The 19875-nt window shown below is 31.3% G+C and overlaps 2 protein-coding genes across 8 annotated transcripts in view; both read left to right on the forward strand.

Moving 5' to 3' along the window:
* The window catches only part of LOC124494116 (transducin-like enhancer protein 3), a 33039-nt gene extending 13399 nt beyond the window's left edge, over window positions 1–19640 (forward strand). The window contains exons 1-15 of one of the 7 annotated variants that reach the window (XM_075731771.1): window positions 553–627; window positions 13728–13825; window positions 13911–13974; window positions 14065–14109; window positions 14207–14269; window positions 14346–14420; window positions 14552–14578; window positions 15827–16411; window positions 17419–17607; window positions 17688–17928; window positions 17989–18389; window positions 18460–18561; window positions 18644–18984; window positions 19052–19232; window positions 19303–19640. In XM_075731771.1, coding sequence (XP_075587886.1) covers window positions 13918–13974; window positions 14065–14109; window positions 14207–14269; window positions 14346–14420; window positions 14552–14578; window positions 15827–16411; window positions 17419–17607; window positions 17688–17928; window positions 17989–18389; window positions 18460–18561; window positions 18644–18984; window positions 19052–19232; window positions 19303–19410 — 2415 coding nt within the window. In that variant the 5' untranslated portion in view covers window positions 553–627; window positions 13728–13825; window positions 13911–13917 and the 3' untranslated portion in view covers window positions 19411–19640. Of the gene's footprint in view, window positions 1–552; window positions 628–7563; window positions 7607–10570; window positions 11332–13459; window positions 13479–13727; window positions 13826–13910; window positions 13975–14064; window positions 14110–14206; window positions 14270–14345; window positions 14421–14551; window positions 14579–15826; window positions 16412–17418; window positions 17608–17687; window positions 18390–18459; window positions 18562–18643; window positions 18985–19051; window positions 19233–19302 lie in introns of those variants that run through there. The other 6 variants (XM_075731769.1, XM_075731767.1, XM_075731770.1 and 3 more) reach the window with 6 other exon arrangements.
* On the forward strand, window positions 3450–5020 carry LOC124494326 (protein Loquacious). The gene is made up of 2 exons (XM_047057499.2): window positions 3450–4663; window positions 4738–5020. Exons 1-2 carry the CDS (start codon window positions 3544–3546, stop codon window positions 4746–4748), a joined length of 1131 nt encoding a protein of 376 aa, XP_046913455.2. The 5' UTR covers window positions 3450–3543; the 3' UTR covers window positions 4749–5020.
* Window positions 19641–19875: the final 235 nt, after the last annotated feature.

Below are 19875 nucleotides of genomic sequence, written 5' to 3' on the forward strand. Positions count from 1 at the left end.
TTATTTTTGATCATCATTCTTTATTATATATTGCCGATGATTGAAGAAACTAAAATTGAAAATAAATATACCCAGTCTCTCTCTCTCTCTTCAAACATACAACCATTCCGTGATTCTATAGAAACAAAATTGCAATAAACCAAACAACAACATTCATTCTCATCATCAAGTACATTGTAATTTGAACCAAACGAATCCGTTGCACAAAGAAGAATAGAAAAAAAAACATGGAATAAAAATAAACAAACAAAAATAAAATGAATAAATGATCCATTGATTCAACTTTCGTTTCGATTCTCCAATAACATCTCATCATCACAATTTTCTCTCTCTTTCTATTGAATATACGCCCTTGGGATTCTTGAATTTTTTTTGTTTGTTTGTTTGATTCTGCATTTCACTCACTCACTCACTCACTCACTTACACAAACAAAAAAATTCATTTATCTCTGTTTACATAAACACAATTCACATCTGAATTTATGATGATGATGATGATCTTGAAACGTGAAAAGTTCGAGAGAGAGAAAAAAGTGTTTCTTTTCTCTCTAGTTTTAGTTTTAGTTTAAGTTGTTGTTGTTGTCGTCGTCGTCGTTATCGTTGTGTAGTTATGGATCATGATTTCAAGTATGTTCAAGTCTTTTTTTCCCCTTTGTATATTTGCTTTTAAGATTTACACAACAAATAAATAAACAAACAAAAACATGCTTGAGATGTACAGAATTCTAGAATCGTATGAATTTCATGATCAAACTTTTTTCATCTCTCTCTCTCTCTCTCTTTCGATCTGATTAATGGAAATTTTGCTCCTTTGTAATAATGACATTGTTGTTCATTGAAATCAACAATGTTTTTGTGTTTGTGTGTGTGTGTATCAATTATTAAATAATAATGATAAATCTATTTACAATCAAATTTAATGCGATTTAATTGTGAAATCATCATCATCATCATCAAGAAGAAAAAAAAGCTATTCATTGGGACCAATTCTTGATAGCTATTATTACGATTTTTTTATTATTAATGTTGTTGTTGTTGTTGTTGTTACATTTTGTTGTTCATTCATTGGAAACATGATGGTGATTGATTCACTTCACTTGATTCGCGATACACACACACAATGTTGCTAAAATGAATCAGAAAACGAGAGAGATGTTTCGCTAGAAATAAATGAAAAATTTGATTTTTTTTTCATTCTGTCGAATTTTTTTTTTGTTTCGTTCACGTAAAAACATGATGACAACAGGAGTGCAGAAAAAACATTCGGAATTCGAGACTGAAAAATGAATGAATCGCATGTTATTCATTTTAGAGAATGAATGAGTGAAACAATTTTTTTTCCACTAAATAAAATATGTTGACATTGACAAAAGAAGCAAAAAGAAAAAAAAACACTAAACAGAAATATTGAAATTCCCTTTTGGGGAATCGAGATTTTTTTCTTTTTTGATTTCGTTTTGTTTGGCCAATACAAACAAACAAACACAAACACACACGCACGACAACATTTACAATGTTTTGTATTGAAAGATAATGTCAGAAAAAAAAATTTTACTGTCACACAGAATATTCGAGATTCTTTTTTGTCATCATCTATTTATATCTCAACTCCCAATTGGAAAACGAAAAATGTCAAAACATTTTTTTTTGTTAAATTTCACAAAAAAATCAATTTTTTTTTCGTTCCATATTTTCCTACTCATCGGTATTAATGTTTTGAATTTTTTGACAATTTAAAAAATTTTTTTTTGTTTGTTTGCCATCAAAATTTCTTTCAATGATTGATCAAGTGTTGAAATCATTAAAATCTTAACATTTTAATTAGGACAACAATGTTTTTTGTTTTTTCTCCAACAGGATTTTATTTGCACACATCCACCCACACCCACACACACACACACACACACACACATATGCAAATTCAATCGAAATTAGATTTTGGATAAAATGAAACAAGCTGATGTGTGTGACGGTGAAATCGTGCTTTTTTCGGGTAAATCTCATTTTATACATTTTGTCTAGATTCAGATGAATGGATTTTCAATCGTCGGGAATTGGCAGTCACAGCAGCTGCTGCTATTATGTTGTTTGTTTCAAATTCGCCGGAATTTGATTCGGATGGTTTTTTTTCCATCGACAATATGTTCAATGGTTCAGATGATGATGGTGATGATGATGATGAAAAGATAGAGGCGAAAATTAAATTAAAGCTCGTGTCTTGTGCGTGTGTGTGTTCATCGTGGAATTTGGCAAATAATGTTTGGGGCTGAAAATGCGGTAATTTTTTTTCTCTTCAAAATTCTTAAATTCTGGAATCTTTGTTCAATGGGTTTTTCGCTGTGTATCGATCTATTTTTTTTGTTGCATTTCACTTCTTCGCATCCAACTTCAATGGAACATCATTTGATTGTTGGAATTTTGTTGATGATGATGATGATGATGATGATAATGATGGTGTTTGTGTTTGCAAGCTTATTGAATTGTGAATTCAACGGATAAAGTGATGCAGACCAAAAAAAAAACGAAAAACAAAAAAAAAGACAGACTTGAAATTGAAAACGAAGACATGGGCCAAGAAACAAAATGATAAGAAACGAACTCTATGGATTCAAGAATTTTTTTTTGGCTTGGAAATTTCTTATTGCTTTATTTCCTGGCTGGTTGGCTTATTTTCTTTTTCTTTTCCTATCTTGCTCCCTCTCTCTCTTTCACTGTTTTTTCAATAATTCGAGACAATCTTTTTTTTTTTGCAGCAGGCCAAATTCTGGTTCATTTTTTTTTGTTTCTTCTTAAAGATTCTTTTCGTTTTTATTTTGTTGTCGGTCCGTTGGTTCATTTATTTTCGTTTATTCTCATTTTTTTTCGTATCAAAAGATGTCTTTTTTTTCTTCTTCTTCTTCGGTATGCTTTTCTTGGTTTTTTTTTGTTGTTTCACCATTTTTTTTCGGTTTCGTTCAACCAGAAAAAAGCGTTGAAAAAGTGAAATGAAAAGAAAGTGGAAAGAAAAACATAGAACCAAGCGATGAAGCAAGCCAAGCTGATGAATGAGTGAATGGAGACAAGAATAAAAAAAAAATTTTCTTTATTCGTAAGTCAAAGAATGGCTGGCATACACTCACATATACACATCATTCGTGGTCCGGAATTCTTTCATGGTTCATCTAGTTCACGGTAAAATGGTGCAATACAATATTTCACTAACATCAATTGAAAGAAAAAAAAATATTTCCATTGAAAAATGGTTTGAAACATGAAAAACGAAAAGAAAAAATGATGGAGATATGATGGTGGAATTTAATAAATTTTTTTCCAGAAATGCTGGAACAACACTCTTGATTCCTGAAAAAAAACGAAGAGGAAAACTAAATTCGAAAACATTTCGATTTTTTATTTTCACTTTTTTCGTCAACAATGAAAAAGAATAAAAAAAAATTATGATCACCTTTGTTATGAACGGCTCTTTTTTGGCGTGCTCAATTTCCTTTTTATTCTGCTCAATGAATCTGCTTTTTCTGTGTTTATTCTCTGTTTACATTTTCATTGATGTTTTGTTTCGAAACGTTTTATTTTCTGATGAAAACAATGGAAACTCCTGCTGCAATTTTGAATCAAATTGTCATTGATAATATTACCGATGCTGTATATACATTGTTACCTTGTAAAGGTAAATTATTTCAATATCGTTGTGAAGTAAAAGGCCATATCGAAGAAGCATTAGGCCAATCGAAAAAGAAAGCCAAACAAGCTGCAGCGAAAAAAATGGTAATTTATCTTTTAAATGAATCAAAACTTACAATCGCCGGCAATCTTGATCAGATTCATGCTATACTTGATCAATATGATGAAGTTGGTGCATCCAATGAATTGAAGGAGAAAAAAGAAGCTACCCAAATTCAACAGCCTTCATCGAATACTATTAGTGATTTGCAAATATTGTGCTCACGAAAACGATGGGAATCACCATCATACAATGAGGTCGAAACCAAGGGAATGCCACACGATCGAGTGTTTGTTATCGAATGTTTCATTAAAGAAATGAATTTATCTGCCACTGGTTCTGGTAAATCTAAACAACAAGCTAAACATGATGCTGCATCAAAAATGATGGCCATTTTGAAGAATGAAAATTTAGATAAATCAGACGAAATTTTAGATCATCATAGTAAACGAAACAAAGTTTTTGAATATCAACCTAAAACAAAATTTGATATACCAAAAGCAATCGATGATTTTCTCAAGAATGAAGAAAAAAATCAACTTAAAGCTTATAATACGTTTAATTTTTTTGCAAAAATCACATCGGATGCTGAAAAAATGGGAAAGATGAAAAAATTAATACCGAATGGCATTGATTTTATACAACATTTTTTCGCCGCTGATGAAACCGTTGATTCTAACAATATTGAAATATTGGCAGCAAATATAGCTCAAATATTCGACTGTAAACTTGTACTATCATGTTTGCCAGATAAATCATCTGTTGGTCAATATCAATATTTGGCTGAATTTTTTACCACTGATGAATCTCCCGGTACATTGCCATTGATTACTGTTTGGGGTGCCGATAATGATTTGATTATGGCACGTATTAAATCCGTACGATATTTGATATTGCAAATTGTATTCTATCTTTCAATCAATGAAAATTTTAATTGTCATTCTGGTAAGAATTTTTTTTATTTGATCCATTCTAATTCATTTTCTTTTTTTTTCTTTTCATGTATTATCTTGAAAAAGAAAATGAATAGTCAACCATTTGAGTCAAACCGTTTATCATATCATTATCATTTTTGGCCACTGTTTATGGAACATCATATTTTTTTAAAATCATCAAAAAACATTTACATTGCTTAAATTCACCACTTTTGTTTTTTTTGAATATTTACCTATACACATATTGATATAACATTACAAGAATTCATTGTTTCGTTTCTATGATTCTCTATTTTGAATATCGCTAACTAAAATAAACCAACAACATCATCATACATATAATTTTTCATGATTGTTAACTGAAGAATATTCAAAGAATCCGAGCTATTTCGGCAACAACAACAACATTGTTGTTGTCATAATCGTATATTGAACATAATGATTATTATAATGATGATGATGATGATGATGTTTGTCAATGATCATCATCATCATCATCAATTACTATCGTTGAAATAAAAATTCTTTTGGAATTCCTCTGTTATGTTGTTCATTGTTCATTTGCTATTGTTGTTGTTGTTGTTGTTACTGGTCTCTATATATTACACGATACATACAAAAGAATCTGTTCGGTCTGGTTTTTGTTGTCGTTGTTGGTCATTGTTGATTAAATAGATGAATGAATGAATGAGGGAATGGTTCCAAGAAAAAAAAAGACAAAATAGCAATTCCAATCTACACAAACACACACACACACCCACTCACTATGAATAGAATCGACATTCCATGTACTTTTATTCATCTATTTATTTGGTTGTTATTTTTATCATCAACATCATCATCCTACACGATCATTATCACCATTTTGTTATTATTTTATTATTTAGTGGATACAATTTTTTTCTGAAATTCTCAACATCACATGACAAATACCTACATTTAATAAAAATAAACAAGAGTGAATGAAAAACAAGAATCGATACCTAAATCATCATGTTCGAACAACAACAACAACAACAACAGCAACGATCGAAAACACTAACAAATAAATAAATAAATGATTTCAAGCGCTACTGATGTAAATAGAGAAACCAGCTGCAAAAAGAAAAAAGAAAAAATTAGTTTAGCTTGCAAACCGACTAGATCCGTTTAGTTTTAACCAAAGAGAAAAAAAAGAAATCACTGAATACGAATAAAAATGTGTGTTCCAGAATCCAAAAAAAAAGAATAACAGAAAAAAGTGATTCCTATAAAATGTCGAATGGTCACACACACACACACACCCGAATAAACAAGCTTTTCAACTCAAATTTCTTTTGTGTTGGAACCATGGAACCAAAAAAAAAAAAAAACAAAAAACAAAAAAAACGAGGAATTCAGTATATCAGAATTGATGTTTGTGTAGTGTACATGTCTCTCTCTCTCACTCTCCACGTTCATTTCAAACAACCCGAAAAATAAAAACGGAATCAGATAGAGTTCGAGAATGAATGAAAAAAAAACTAGAGAATGCCCCCTGAAGAATATATAACGACAAAAACATCCCAAACAAACAAACAAACTAAACCAAATAATAACAAAAAAAAAAACAGAATAACGAATGATCTGGTACTTCGTCGTAGTCGTTTTTGTTGTTGTTGTTGTTGTTTTCCTTTGAGAGCAAAACAAAACAAAAAAAAGCTGCTTTTCAGGTCCTAGTCTCTCTCTCTCTCTCTCACTCTTATTCTTGGTTCGTTTGTCTTGTTGTTGTTGTTGTTGATGATGATGATTCCTCGGGATTCTTTCGTTTGTTTCCAATTTTTTTTCTTTTTCTCTCTCTTTCTGTTTTTTTTCCTGTCTCTTTATCTTGTAAACACACAAGAATTGTGCGTGTGTGTGTGTTCCAAATTTTTTTTCCACTATATCAAAAGACTATACTTGCACTAAGAGAGCACACAAAAGATTCCTAAGGGAATGAATATATACGAATGAAACGGACAAGATAGAATCCAATTTCTTCTTCTTCTGTTGTTGTTGTTGTTGTTTGTTGATGATGATGATGTTTGTTGGTTGTGTTGTCATCATCATCATCATCATCATTGAATCGAAAATAAGTGAATGAGTGTGTAGTGTATGTGTAACCATTTTAGATTGTATATATGTGGATGGGTACAATAATCATCATCATCATCATTGCCAATGGGCTTCAATGGCTACATCACACTTCGTTTTTCATCATCATCATCATCATCATCATTATTATTATTATGGTGTGGGTGTTTATAAAGAATCGGAATGGATGAGGGGCTTACAACGAGAATTATTTGAACGAGATTCATTTGAGCTCGATAAACTTGTGAAAACTTTCTTACTCACATTCATTCATTCATTCGATGTGACAGTTGTATATCAAAATCACGTTACCATTTATATGTGAATGTATCATGGAACGATGTGATTTGTTTGTGCTCTTGGTTGGTTGGTTGGTTTGTGGGGGGGCTGAGGTTGCTATATAATAATAAAAACTATATATACTTGTCTATATTGACCATTTTAACCATCTGGAATTGTTTCACATTCTGTGTGTGTGTGTGTGGAAGCAAAAGAAGACGAAGAACCCAAAAAAAAAAAAATTTATTTCACAACCGAATATTGAACATAACAACAACAACAACAACAACAACAAACAATAATGAAAACCGTTTGTTTGTGTATAGAAAAAGGCGTTTCAGGAACGACAACAACAACAACAACAACAATAATAATAATAAACGAAAGCAGCCGAAGCAGTTAAAATTTGATGTTTTTAGATATTTCGTTTTCATAATAGTTGACATAAATGTTTGTGTGTGTGTGTGTATTGTGTATTGTGTTTGTGGATTTCCCATTTAGCCACTTCTTCTTGTTATATTCTAGGCCAGAATCTAAAATCTAAATGAATGAATGAATGAAAAAAAACGCAGCAACAGAAGCGGTAAGTGAATCAAAGGAATTTTTTTTCTCTATTATATAACACACACACTAAAAGAGGCGCGATAAAGCAGCAATAAATGAATTCTGTACCGATATTCAACCGACCAACCAAACTAAACGCATGAATGAATGAATGGATGGATGGATGAATAGAATTGGTGAAAGGAAAAAAGAAAAAAAAAAGATTCCGAATGAATAGAATAGAATGAACTAAAGTTTGAAGCAATAGTGAAATGAATGAGTGAACAACCCGACATACTTTTGGACAGATTTTTTTTGTTCTCTGTTCAATCATAATTTTTATATTCTGGGTTTGTTGTTGTTGTTTGGCACACACATTATACAAACTTATTCCTCATGTTTCGGTTCGGTTAAATTTCATTCTTTTTTTTATTCATCGGGTTGTGTGTGTGTGTAGTCAATTCACTTTCTATATTGATCATTCATTCACTATATATATTCATTATATGGCAGTATCAATATTCTTTTCATTCTTTTCTTTCGTTATGTTGTTTATAAAAGTTTTTCTTGTATTCTTAACATTTGATCAGAATTGGTTGATTGGTTGTCGAGAATAATGAAAAAAAAATCAAACCAAACTCGATGATTCTTGATTCCATGTATTGGAAATTCTGTAGCATATAGAATATATGCGAACATTTATTCAAAATCAATTGGATTCAAGATTCATGGATAGTCAAATTGCAAATTAAATTAACATTTACGTTGTCGCATCTTTTTTTTGTTTTGTTTTCGTTTTTGTTTTCATTTCCTACATAAACATTGTATAATTCTATTAGCTAATCCAATTTAATTGAGAAAATTCCATGACACAGACATATATAATTGTGGCTGAATGTGTTGGTTGAATTTGTAAATTTTTTTTTTCATTTCTAAACAATCGATCACACAATTGGAACATATTCCGTTTTATTTCTACTATAAGACGTAATCATTTATCGACTTGTTTTTTGTTGTTGTCGTTGTTGTTGTTTTTTTTTTTTTTGGTTAATTAATCAATTAAAATCAACTGTACTACTAAGCAAACCAAAACAATAATGATCATGATCATCATTATCATTATTTTGGTAACTACCACTACTACTATCATCGATCCACTATAACCACACAACGATCAAACAAAAAAAAATCGTATACGATTCAATTATTATATCGATCATCATCATCATCATCAGCACTAATAAAATCAACACACCTCTACTCATAGAAAACACTATTATTTTGTCGAAAACTTTTTTTTTCAAGTATTGAATTGTGTCAGTACATGTGTGTGTGTGTTTTTCCTACTGGTTGAAACACACACACACACACACAATTAACCAGAGAAGCAGACAACAACAAAAAAAAATCGATCTGTTTGGATTATATTGGATCAAATATGATGAAAGAATGAAACAAGAGATAGAGCAACGCGCAGAATGATTGATCAGAAAAATGAATGAATGAATGAATGTCTCTCAATGGAAAAACATTTCCAGTTTTCATAGTGTTAAAAACGAATCCATTGAACAATTTTACGTCATCATTCAATGGATGGATTCTATCTACTGTACACTATTATTACATTACATAATAATAATAATAAATCAACAGAATCAAAGAAAAAATTGAAGTCAATAATAAACAAGTATAAAACACATACACATACGCACACACTTTGTTATTTGGTTCCTCATCATCGTTTTTTTCTTGTTGTTGTTGTTGTTGTTTGCATTCTTTTTTTTTACTGCAATAAATACATGCGTATCATTATCATGATCATGATCATGATCATCATTGAGACGACAACCACAATGGGAATATACGGAGAGAGAGAGTGAATTAATCACAGAATGTAAAAGCATAATAAACATCATCACCATCAGTAACGACAACATTTTTTTTTCCAAAATACAAACTGTTCATATTTGAACTGTTCCTGAATACAAAACGACAAAAAAAAATCCGATTTAGACTACCAGTAGACTACTATAGTAGTCTATTTAGGTCCGATATATAATCTTATTGATGATGATCATACATCTACATCATCATCATCAATAAGAGTTACCATGGGGAATCATGAATCAATGGGATGGAATGAAATGAATAGAATTCTTTTGATGATGATGATGATGATGATGATGATGATGCGTATTGTAGGGAATCTATTCAAACTCAATTTATTCTATTTCACAGAATCTATCTAGCTATAGATTTTGTTATTAGGCTTCATAAACACGCACACACACACACACACACACACACACACAAAGATATGGGCCATCATCCATTAACCAAAATGTTTTTGTTACTGAAATAAATTGATGAACTATGGAATTAATGATGATGATGAGTGCAATCATCATCATCATCATCATCATCGAATCGAAAAAAGGGTCAAATAAAAAAAGAGAAAAAAAAGGCCTTGAATCATGTAAACCAAATAACAACATCAAACACAATGAATGATGACCAAAAAACATTTATGGAATTGTCTGTGATTTGATCCATAATGATGCGATTCCATATAAATGACAATAACAACAACAACAACAACAACGACGACAAAATCAATTGATAGAAAAAATATTTGAATTTCAAAAAAAAAAATTCATTGTATAACGCATGCGTTATTTTCATTTTTGATTCAATATAAAACACAATACACGCATATTTTGTAGCCAACTTTGGCGCGCAATCTTTACAATTCTTTTCAATGTTCGGTATGGTTCTTCACATATATATGTTTTTCTATGTCCCCTTTTTTTGTTGTTGCCTTGTTTGCCATTCCATGATCGATCCGCTACCACCAACCACATCGATTCATGTCTGTGTTTTTTTTTGTATGGCACGATTTTCTGGATAATGCGCACATTTTAGTAGTTATAGACAACCAAATCCAGAAGACGAAAAAAAAAAAAATTTTTGCAATTGAATCCTAACCATGGATCACCAACATACTACAAAACACAGACGAAACAAACGATGATGATGATGATCGAGTGTAGCAGATTTTTTTTTCATTTTATTCATTTTTTTTCATGTTTTGGCACATACAACACCACCACAGACACACACACACACACACACACGAAAAATAATAACCATAACCATCATATATGTAATAATACTGTGATTCATATCAGACACACACAGACAAAAACAAATTTAGTTTGTTGTTGTGTCGAATCAGTGTTTAGTTCATATTTCAAAATGTTTTCTATTTGTGTTGGTGTTTATAGATAGATGGTGATTATGGTGATTGTTGTTGTTGTTGGTATTGTTGTTCAATTGTATGATTCATTCGTGATATGGACACGAATGATTTATCATCATCATCATCATCATTGATTGAAGTATTTAAATTTCCAGTGTTTATGCTCGTGTATGTGTATGTAATTTATTCCGTGATTCTGGAATCGTTTGTTTTAGAAAAGTTTTTTTTTTGTTAATCAAATGATTCTAGTCATCAAATTGAAAAAAAAATGATTTTATTTTTCCATCCACAGCAACAACAACAACAACAACAACGATAAAAATTTCATCATTAACATCCCATTAGATCTCTTCATCATCATCATCATCATCATCAACATTGATTTAATCAATCAACATCGTGTCATCATCATCGTCATCAGAAAAATAATCTTTCAAATCAACCAAACAAACACAAACACATAAAAAGAAATTCAAATGAAAAAAATGTTTCCAACAAGACATTCGGTAAGTAATATTTTGAAGAGTTTTCCCAATCAACCAGTAATCATAATCACACACGTACACAAACATTGCCTATTTCTCGATCTTTCTGTTGACATCATCATCATCATCAACTCATCAAATAAAAAGAACATCGAACTTGTAAAATAATAATAAAGATGGTTTATTATACATATAAAAAAAACAAAATTCCTACAACCACGATAAATGGCATCGAATGAAATTGAATAACAATCATCATCATCATCATCATCATTATTATTGCTTGAATATTCTATAGCCATCACAAACACATAAAATCTTTATTCTGAACAACAACAACAACAACAACAAAAAACAGAGATTCCATAGTAGTAGTAGTAGTAGTTACAGTAGCAGTTGCAAAACCTTTTGGGAATTGATTCAAATACAACAACAACAGAATTGAATTGAATTGTGTGTGTGTGTGTTGACTTTATGTGATCAAATAAACTCTAAACAAACAAATACTACCAATAAGAATATGAAGAAGAAAAAAAATTTATTCTATTTTCGGAACAATGAAACTTTTACGCATTACATATATATAAATAAATGAAGTAAAGAAAAAAAAAGAGATTCTCTGGTTTATTACCACCACTATATTCTGCTACTTTGAATTTGTACAACACACACATACACACACGCACAGACAATAATGATATACAAAGTTCAGAATTTTTGTCTTGTGTTTAAATGTCGACGGCGTCATCAGCATTGATGATGATGATGATGATGATGTTGATAATGATTGTTGCAACCATAATATGTTTGAAACACTCATATATCATTTATTTTTATTTGATTCTTGAGAAATAAGAAAAACAAGAAAACAAAAAAAAATTCTTTTTCGTCGTCATCATTAGTTTTTTTTCTCTCGTGATGTAATCATCTTTTTTTTCATTTTATTATATAATAACACCCATAATCATCATCATCATCATCATCAAAAACAGAATTTGATGATTATGGTGACAACAATCTATCTTAACAGATGAGATGACAATGATGATGATCATGACATGATGACAATCTTTTTTTTTCAATTCTTATTCTATTCTGCATTCATCATCATAATTTTGATTTAATGATAAAACAACAATGAAAAATGAAAACATGGATGAACATAGACAGAATGGAAGAAAAAAACCGACTGTTATCATCATCATCATTTGAAAATGTCATTCTTTTCATTCAAAAACAAATTATCTTGCCATGCCAATTTTTTTTTATTATCTGTCTATGTTTGTATGTCGTCGTTAGTCTGTCGGTCAATTTGATAGTTTCTGGCCAGTTCCGTGGATTCTTTTAGGTCGTAAGGATCTTTATTCTTTAATTATTCTTTTCATAGTAGATTTTTTTTTGTTTTATTTTTACAACTTGGAATCACCAGAATCTCGTAGGAACAAACAATACACAAACATACATGTTATAACACTGATTTTACTTGGATTACAGAATCCATCACGATTCTGTATTCTATTCTTTTACTTTTTTTTCCTATTTCTCTCGTTATGTTTGTGTGTGTGTGTCATTATTTTTCTTTTTCAGGGTTGCCCATTTAATTATTTTCTAAATTACTCTCTGGATCTGTTTTTTTTTGTTTCTTTTCTTTTGGTCTGTTTTTTTTTTGTGCGTGTGTATGTTTCGCTAATTCGCTGTCGAAATGATTGCCATTTTCATGTGTGTGTGTGTGGTGTGTGGTTTTAATAATTATCTCTGTTCTCTATGGTCGTGATAGTCACATTCACCATCGCTTTACCACCGGTTTTATTCGTGGATTCTATGAAAAAAAAATTACAAAAGGCCAACGCCAACACACACAGACACACACACACACACGAATGAACTGTAATAATCTCTCACTCCCTTTCTCATTTATGTTTGGTTTTGTTTCATATTTCTGGTTCGTTGTTTCCAAATTTCCGTCTATTTTCCCGGGAAAATTAGGCCAAACAAGAGTTTTGTTGAACATCTAGTTTTTGAGGACCAAGTACATTCATCATCATGCTGGTGCATGCAATAACTTTTCATTCCCCCTCGAAAAAAACCCATTTCCATCTCCATCAGTAGTTGGTTCCGATTCCAGGAATGTTCATACACAATCATTCAAGATTGCATTTGTTAAACAAGTATCAAATTGAGAGCAATGAATAGAAAAAAAAACAAAAACAAAAAACACCAACTTTGTTTTTATTGAATTTTTCATTTCATATTTTTCCTTTCTCTCTCTCTCTTTCTCTTTCTCATGATTCGTTACCTGGTGGTCCATATTCGATCCACTATCATCATCATCATCATTGTCGTCGTCATAATTCAAACCTACCTGCTTGGTTAATGGCATTGTTGTTGCTGTTGTTGTTGTTGTTACTATTGTTCAGGTGCCACAAGCTGGCCAAACAACATTCAAATATACAATATTAGAAACCTGTGAACGTATTAAAGAAGAATTTAATTATCTTCAAGCACAAAATCATAGGTAAATACATTACATTTGTGGTGACTTGATTCAAAATTTCAATTTTTTTCTGTCTTTTTTTTCTATTGCAAAAATTTCTATATAGCCTCAAAATGGAAATTGAAAAAATGGCACAGGAAAAAACTGAAATGCAACGACATTATGTAATGGTAATGTGATTTGCTCAATGATCACTTGATCATCACATTGATTAATTGAAAAATGTATTTTTCCCCCTCCCTTCTAATCATCTTCATCAGTATTATGAAATGTCCTACGGATTGAATGTTGAAATGCACAAACAGGTATGGATTTGAAAATCAAACTTTCTTTTTTTTTTTTTGATCAATAATTCTCCACTTTATTCCACTCAATTCCACTTCAAAATGGAAAAAAAACCAGACCGAAATTGCCAAACGATTGAATACAATTATTGTACAGATAATGCCTTATCTATCACAAGAGGTAAAATTGAAATTAAAAATTTGAAAATGAAAAAATTTTTTTTTTAATCGCTGAATTTCACACACAATGTGAATAGCATCAAACACAAGTAGCAACGGCTGTTGAAAGAGCCAAACAAGTGACAATGTCTGAATTGGGCACGATACTAAGTGTAAGTTTGGGTGAGGGGGGAGCGGAAGGTGAAACGAAAACAAAATAAAAAAAAAATGCAAAAATAAATCATTTCTTTCCTTTTTCTTTCGTTTTTCATTCATTGGAAATCCATCCACATTCATTCATCAGCAACAATCGGGTATCGCACATCTTTTGGTAAGTTTTTTTTGCCATTTTTGATTCGAATTTTTTTTTTGTCATTTTGTCTGTCTCCATTCACTTTTCATCCGGGTATATAATCCTACTACTCTGTTTGATGATCACGATTTTGATGACATGCACACGAATACTAAGCCTGCATGTGTGTGTGTGCGTGTGTGTTATTTGATACGATTTTCACAAGTTTTTTTTTCAATTCTGTAGAATTTAAATTGTCAAGTTTGTTTTTTTTTTTGGCAGTTTTCGTTATAAAATTTTTTGAGATTTAATTATAGAACGCATTTAATCAGTGTGTAGGGCTATTTAAACAAAAAAAAATTAGCATCACCAATTTGTTTGCACTCGTTTCAAACTTTTCAAAATGCAAAAATTTTCATATATAAAGTGGTGATCAGATTACAGCAATACAAAACGACGACGATGATGATGTTGAGATCAGATTTCAGACAGAAATCTACTACTACTAGAAAAAAATGATCATCATCAAATGATGACCGGATAAACGTGAAAATTTATTGAAAAAAAAAAATCAAAAATTCATGTATATGGACCGTTAATTCTTCGACAGACACACAACACACAACAGTCTTATTTATTCAAATTCAATGGGCCATGTGTGTCGGTCGGTTGGTTTGAAAAGCCTGCTAGACAGGCGAAAAAAACCCCCAAAAACCAATTTGCTCCATTTGCTTTTTTAGCCATTGGTATAGCCTATTAAATTAACTGTCCATGTCTGGCCATTTTTTTGATGTAGATTCGTAGAATTTTCGCTTTTTGCTTTCCGCTTTTTATTATTTTTGATGATGATCTGTTTTAGGTCGGGAATTTTTTTTTTCTTTTTTTTACTCCATTTCGCTCATTTGTTTTTTTTCCACTTCAATGACATTTGTTGTGAAAATCTGCATGACGTAATGATGATGATGATGATGATAAAAGTGAAAGAAAAAAAAACACTAAACGATCAAATAAATGAATGAATGAATGAGTGGTCCAAAATTTATTTTTCTTCTCTCCATATGAATTTCCATTAATCTTAATGTTTGCATTTTCATTCGGTCTCAGTAGGGTGTTTTGGTTGTTTGTTTTGTCTTGTCTTGGTTAGCTCCTCGTAACTGTTAATTTTTTTGTGGCTTTCCTAATTACATCATCATCATCATTATCATTAATGTTGGAAATTTGTCGAATTTTTTGATTGCTTTTGATGATTAAATATTCATTTTGATTTTTTTTTTCATTTTAATTTAGCAATTAGAACAGATTCGTTCACAACAGCAACAGCAACAGCAGCAGGGAATACCAGCAGCCGCTGCCGCTGCATCACATCCAAATGGTCCAGGATCATCATTAACGTCTAATGCTATTACTGGTATAGGTCCAACTAGTTTAGCACAACATGCTGCTGCATTACATTCAGGTTTACCAGCTGGTTCAACAACTGCTGCTGCTGCTGCTGTATTATCTGCTGCTGGAATCGCAGCACCATCAAATTCTGCAACAGCAGGATTATTAGCATTATCTACTGGATCATTAAATCCAAATGGTATCCAATCTATTACCGGTACAACACCAACATCATCCACAACATCGGGTCTTTTACCTGGTTCATTAATGACATCATTATCATCATCAAGTAATGGATTGAATCCATGTTCAACAATTCCATTACCACCACCATCAAGTTGTACACCAAATTCAACAACAAGTTCATCCAGTTTACAAGCGACAAACAACAACAACAATAACAATGCCTCAATCAAACAAGAATCAATCGGTGTATCATCCATTCGAGATATTAGTGATCGAAAAATCAATGATGACAATCGTCGTGAGGTTAGTAATATTGAATCAAAACAAACAAAATGACAAAACACAAACTAGAAAGGAAATGAAACGGGATTTTTTTTTGTTAGCGAAGTTTAAAAATCATTGATTCGATCAATAATTGAAATTTCCTTTTCATTAATTCTTTAAAAAAAAATTTCATTCTGTTGCTGTTTCAAATCAATGATTTTTCATTCGACCATCATTTATAAAATGGTTTCATGAGGACGATGACTCTCGAAAAGCTTGAATTTATTTACTCATGATTTGTTGCAATCATCATCAATTCTTATTTATATTGTTGGATTGTCGCAAACTAAATCTCAACTAAACAAGCATCGAGGAAATCGAGCGTAATAGTCAATCTCTTTTTTTTTCCTTCTCCATTTGGGTTAGTGTATATACATCCCGTTTTTTTTTCTTGCTCAAAATGACTCTGGTCGATGATGATGATGACAACAACAACGATGATGATGTTTAATGATGGTTTAAGAATTAATCATTTGAGTGAATAGAAAAATTTCTTCATCAGAGCATCTGCTTAGTAGAAAAAAAAACTTTTTGTTGTTGTTGTTGTTGTCGTTGTGGTAAGTTTTTGACGTTGTAAGTTTTTCACAAAATGATTGATCATGTCTGCATCGTTTTTCTTTTCAATTTAATTCAATTTTTGCATTTTTGGTTTTTTTTTTGTCAATATTATAAAATGAAAAAAATACGAAAATACAAAAGTTTTCGCTGTTGTTTATTGTGATTTTATTCATTCATTTATTTATTTTCTTTTTTAAATAAAAAAAAAATCAATTTAATCAAGATCAATATCGATATATATAGAGCGCGTGGGTGTTTTTTTTAATCAATTGAAATCCGATTTACATTTGACATGTGACACACATGAATACAAGCGTGCGCGCGCACGTGTTTGAACAATTTCAAAATCAATGGCCTGTTTGTTTGTGCTGATTATCGATTTGTTTGTTTTTCTTTCTTTCTTTCTTTTTTTTACATAAAAAAATTAGGATCAAATTTCACCACACAATGGTGATACATTATCACCACGTGAAACAACATTAGCGACAACAACAACAACAAATAGCCTTCCTGAAATTCGTAGTATAAAACGTGATAGACCATCATCTCGGTCATCATCATCGAATCGTTCAACACCAAGTGGCCATCATAAAACAACAACATCGAAAAATGATCATGTAAATTGAAATTAATGGCTTTAATATTCATCCGATCAGATCATTCTAATCAAAATAGTTTTCTCGACATCGATCGATAGGGAGACAGCAAATCGCCAACATCATTGAATCAGAAATCTGGAACACCAAATCATAATCATCATAATAATAATAATAATGGTACCGCAGCCAACAATAACAACAGCATTACGAATGGTTCGAAAACACCGAAACCAACTACATCGATAGGACCACCATATCCATATTTACCTGGACCACCTGGAATGATGCCTTCGGATATTAGTATGGCTGCTGCTGCCGCCGCTGCTGCCTATTCACAAGGTTTATTTAACAATAATTTTGGTGTTACTACTACTACTACAACAGGATCATTGATAACAGGATTTCCAAGAACTTTATTACCTGGAACAGTATTCGATTCTTCTACACATCCATCAATGATGAAAGGACAACAAATGCAACAACAATCATCTATGCCAGGACAACCAATACAACCACAATCATCAATATCTAGTGGTGGTAAACCAGCATATTCTTATCATGTCGATGCTGATGGCCAATATAATCCAGTACCATTTCCACCGGATGCATTAATCGGTCATGGTATACCAAGACATGCCCGCCAAATGAATACATTACCACATGGTGAAGTAGTATGCGCCGTGACAATATCAAATCCAACCAAATATATTTTAACCGGTGGTAAAGGCTGTGTTAAAATGTGGGATATTATTAATCAACAACAGAATAGTAAAACACCAGTCGCTCAACTTGATTGTTTGGTAATTCATTCATTCATTCACTTTTTTTTGGTGATTACAAAATTAAAATTGACATTTCTATTTCCATTAGCAACGAGAAAATTATATTCGATCTTGTAAATTATTACCCGATGGTCGTACATTAATTGTTGGTGGTGAAGCGACGACAATTTGTATTTGGGATTTAAACCTGGTAATCATTTATTTTTTTCGACATGTTAGATTCAATTGAAATGATTTATACCATCACACGTTTTATCATTCGTTGTGTATAGCCAACGCCAAAAATCAAAGGAGAATTATCATCATCAGCACCGGCTTGTTATGCATTGGCCATATCACAGGATTCAAAATTCTGTTATAGCTGTTGTTCGGATGGTAATATTGCCGTATGGGATCTGCATAATCAAACTTTAGTCAGACATTTCGAAGGCCATACTGATGGTGCTTCATGTATCGATATTAGTCCCGATGGACAGAAATTGATTAGCGGTGGTCTAGATAGTACCGTTCGTACATGGGATCTGCGTGAAAATCGTCAATTAAATCAATATGATTTCAATTCACAAATATTTTCACTTGGTTATTGTCCAACCGGTGAATGGTTGGCTGTTGGGTATGTTGCATGTTTCATCAAATTTGAATTTATCTAATTTGTTATTATTCCCAACTATTAACTACAGAATGGAAAGTTCAAATGTTGAAGTATTAAATGTGAATAAAGCGGAAAAATATCAACTACATTTACATGAAAGTTGTGTATTATCGTTGAAATTTGCAAGCTGTGGAAAATGGTTCGTATCGACTGGCAAAGATAATTTGCTCAATGCATGGCGTACACCATATGGAGCTTCCATATTTCAGGTAACAAATAGAAAAAAAATTACAAAATTTTGGCCATAACAAAAACTAAAAAAAAAAAATTTTTTTCTAGTCAAAAGAATCATCATCAGTATTGAGCTGTGACATATCTGCCGATAATAAATACATTGTAACTGGATCAGGAGATAAAAAAGCTTCCGTATATGAAGTAATCTATTGATTTGTACATCATCAATGTGTAAAATTAATTAATCAATCAACAACAACAGTATTTCTTACATGTTCCATTCTTCATGATCATCAAAAATGATTTTTAATGTGTGCCAATCGATTGTAAAATGAAAAGATCATAAAAATTTCATTAAATTTTTCATTTTCTAATAATTCTGTAAAAATTTTAATTTGTTTTTTGAAAAAAAATTGCAAGAATAAAATATCAAACAAACAAACAGAATGATGAATTTAATTAGAATTCTTATTTTGATTTTGGCGCTCCAATCGGCTATATTTGCAGTACGGGGAACCATGATGTGTAAATAGCCGAATCGAATAGAGGAGTAGCCAATTTTTTTTTTAATGTTTACGACGAGTGTGTGTGTGTATGTTGTAAAGTAAACTTTGGTCGATTTGTTGGATGTTTTTTTTTTATTATTTGTGATGATTGTGTGTTTATGTTGTTGTTCGG

The sequence above is a fragment of the Dermatophagoides farinae genome, chromosome 6, assembly GCF_024713945.1.
Source record: "Dermatophagoides farinae isolate YC_2012a chromosome 6, ASM2471394v1, whole genome shotgun sequence".
In the NCBI taxonomy this organism is placed as follows: domain Eukaryota; kingdom Metazoa; phylum Arthropoda; class Arachnida; order Sarcoptiformes; family Pyroglyphidae; genus Dermatophagoides; species Dermatophagoides farinae.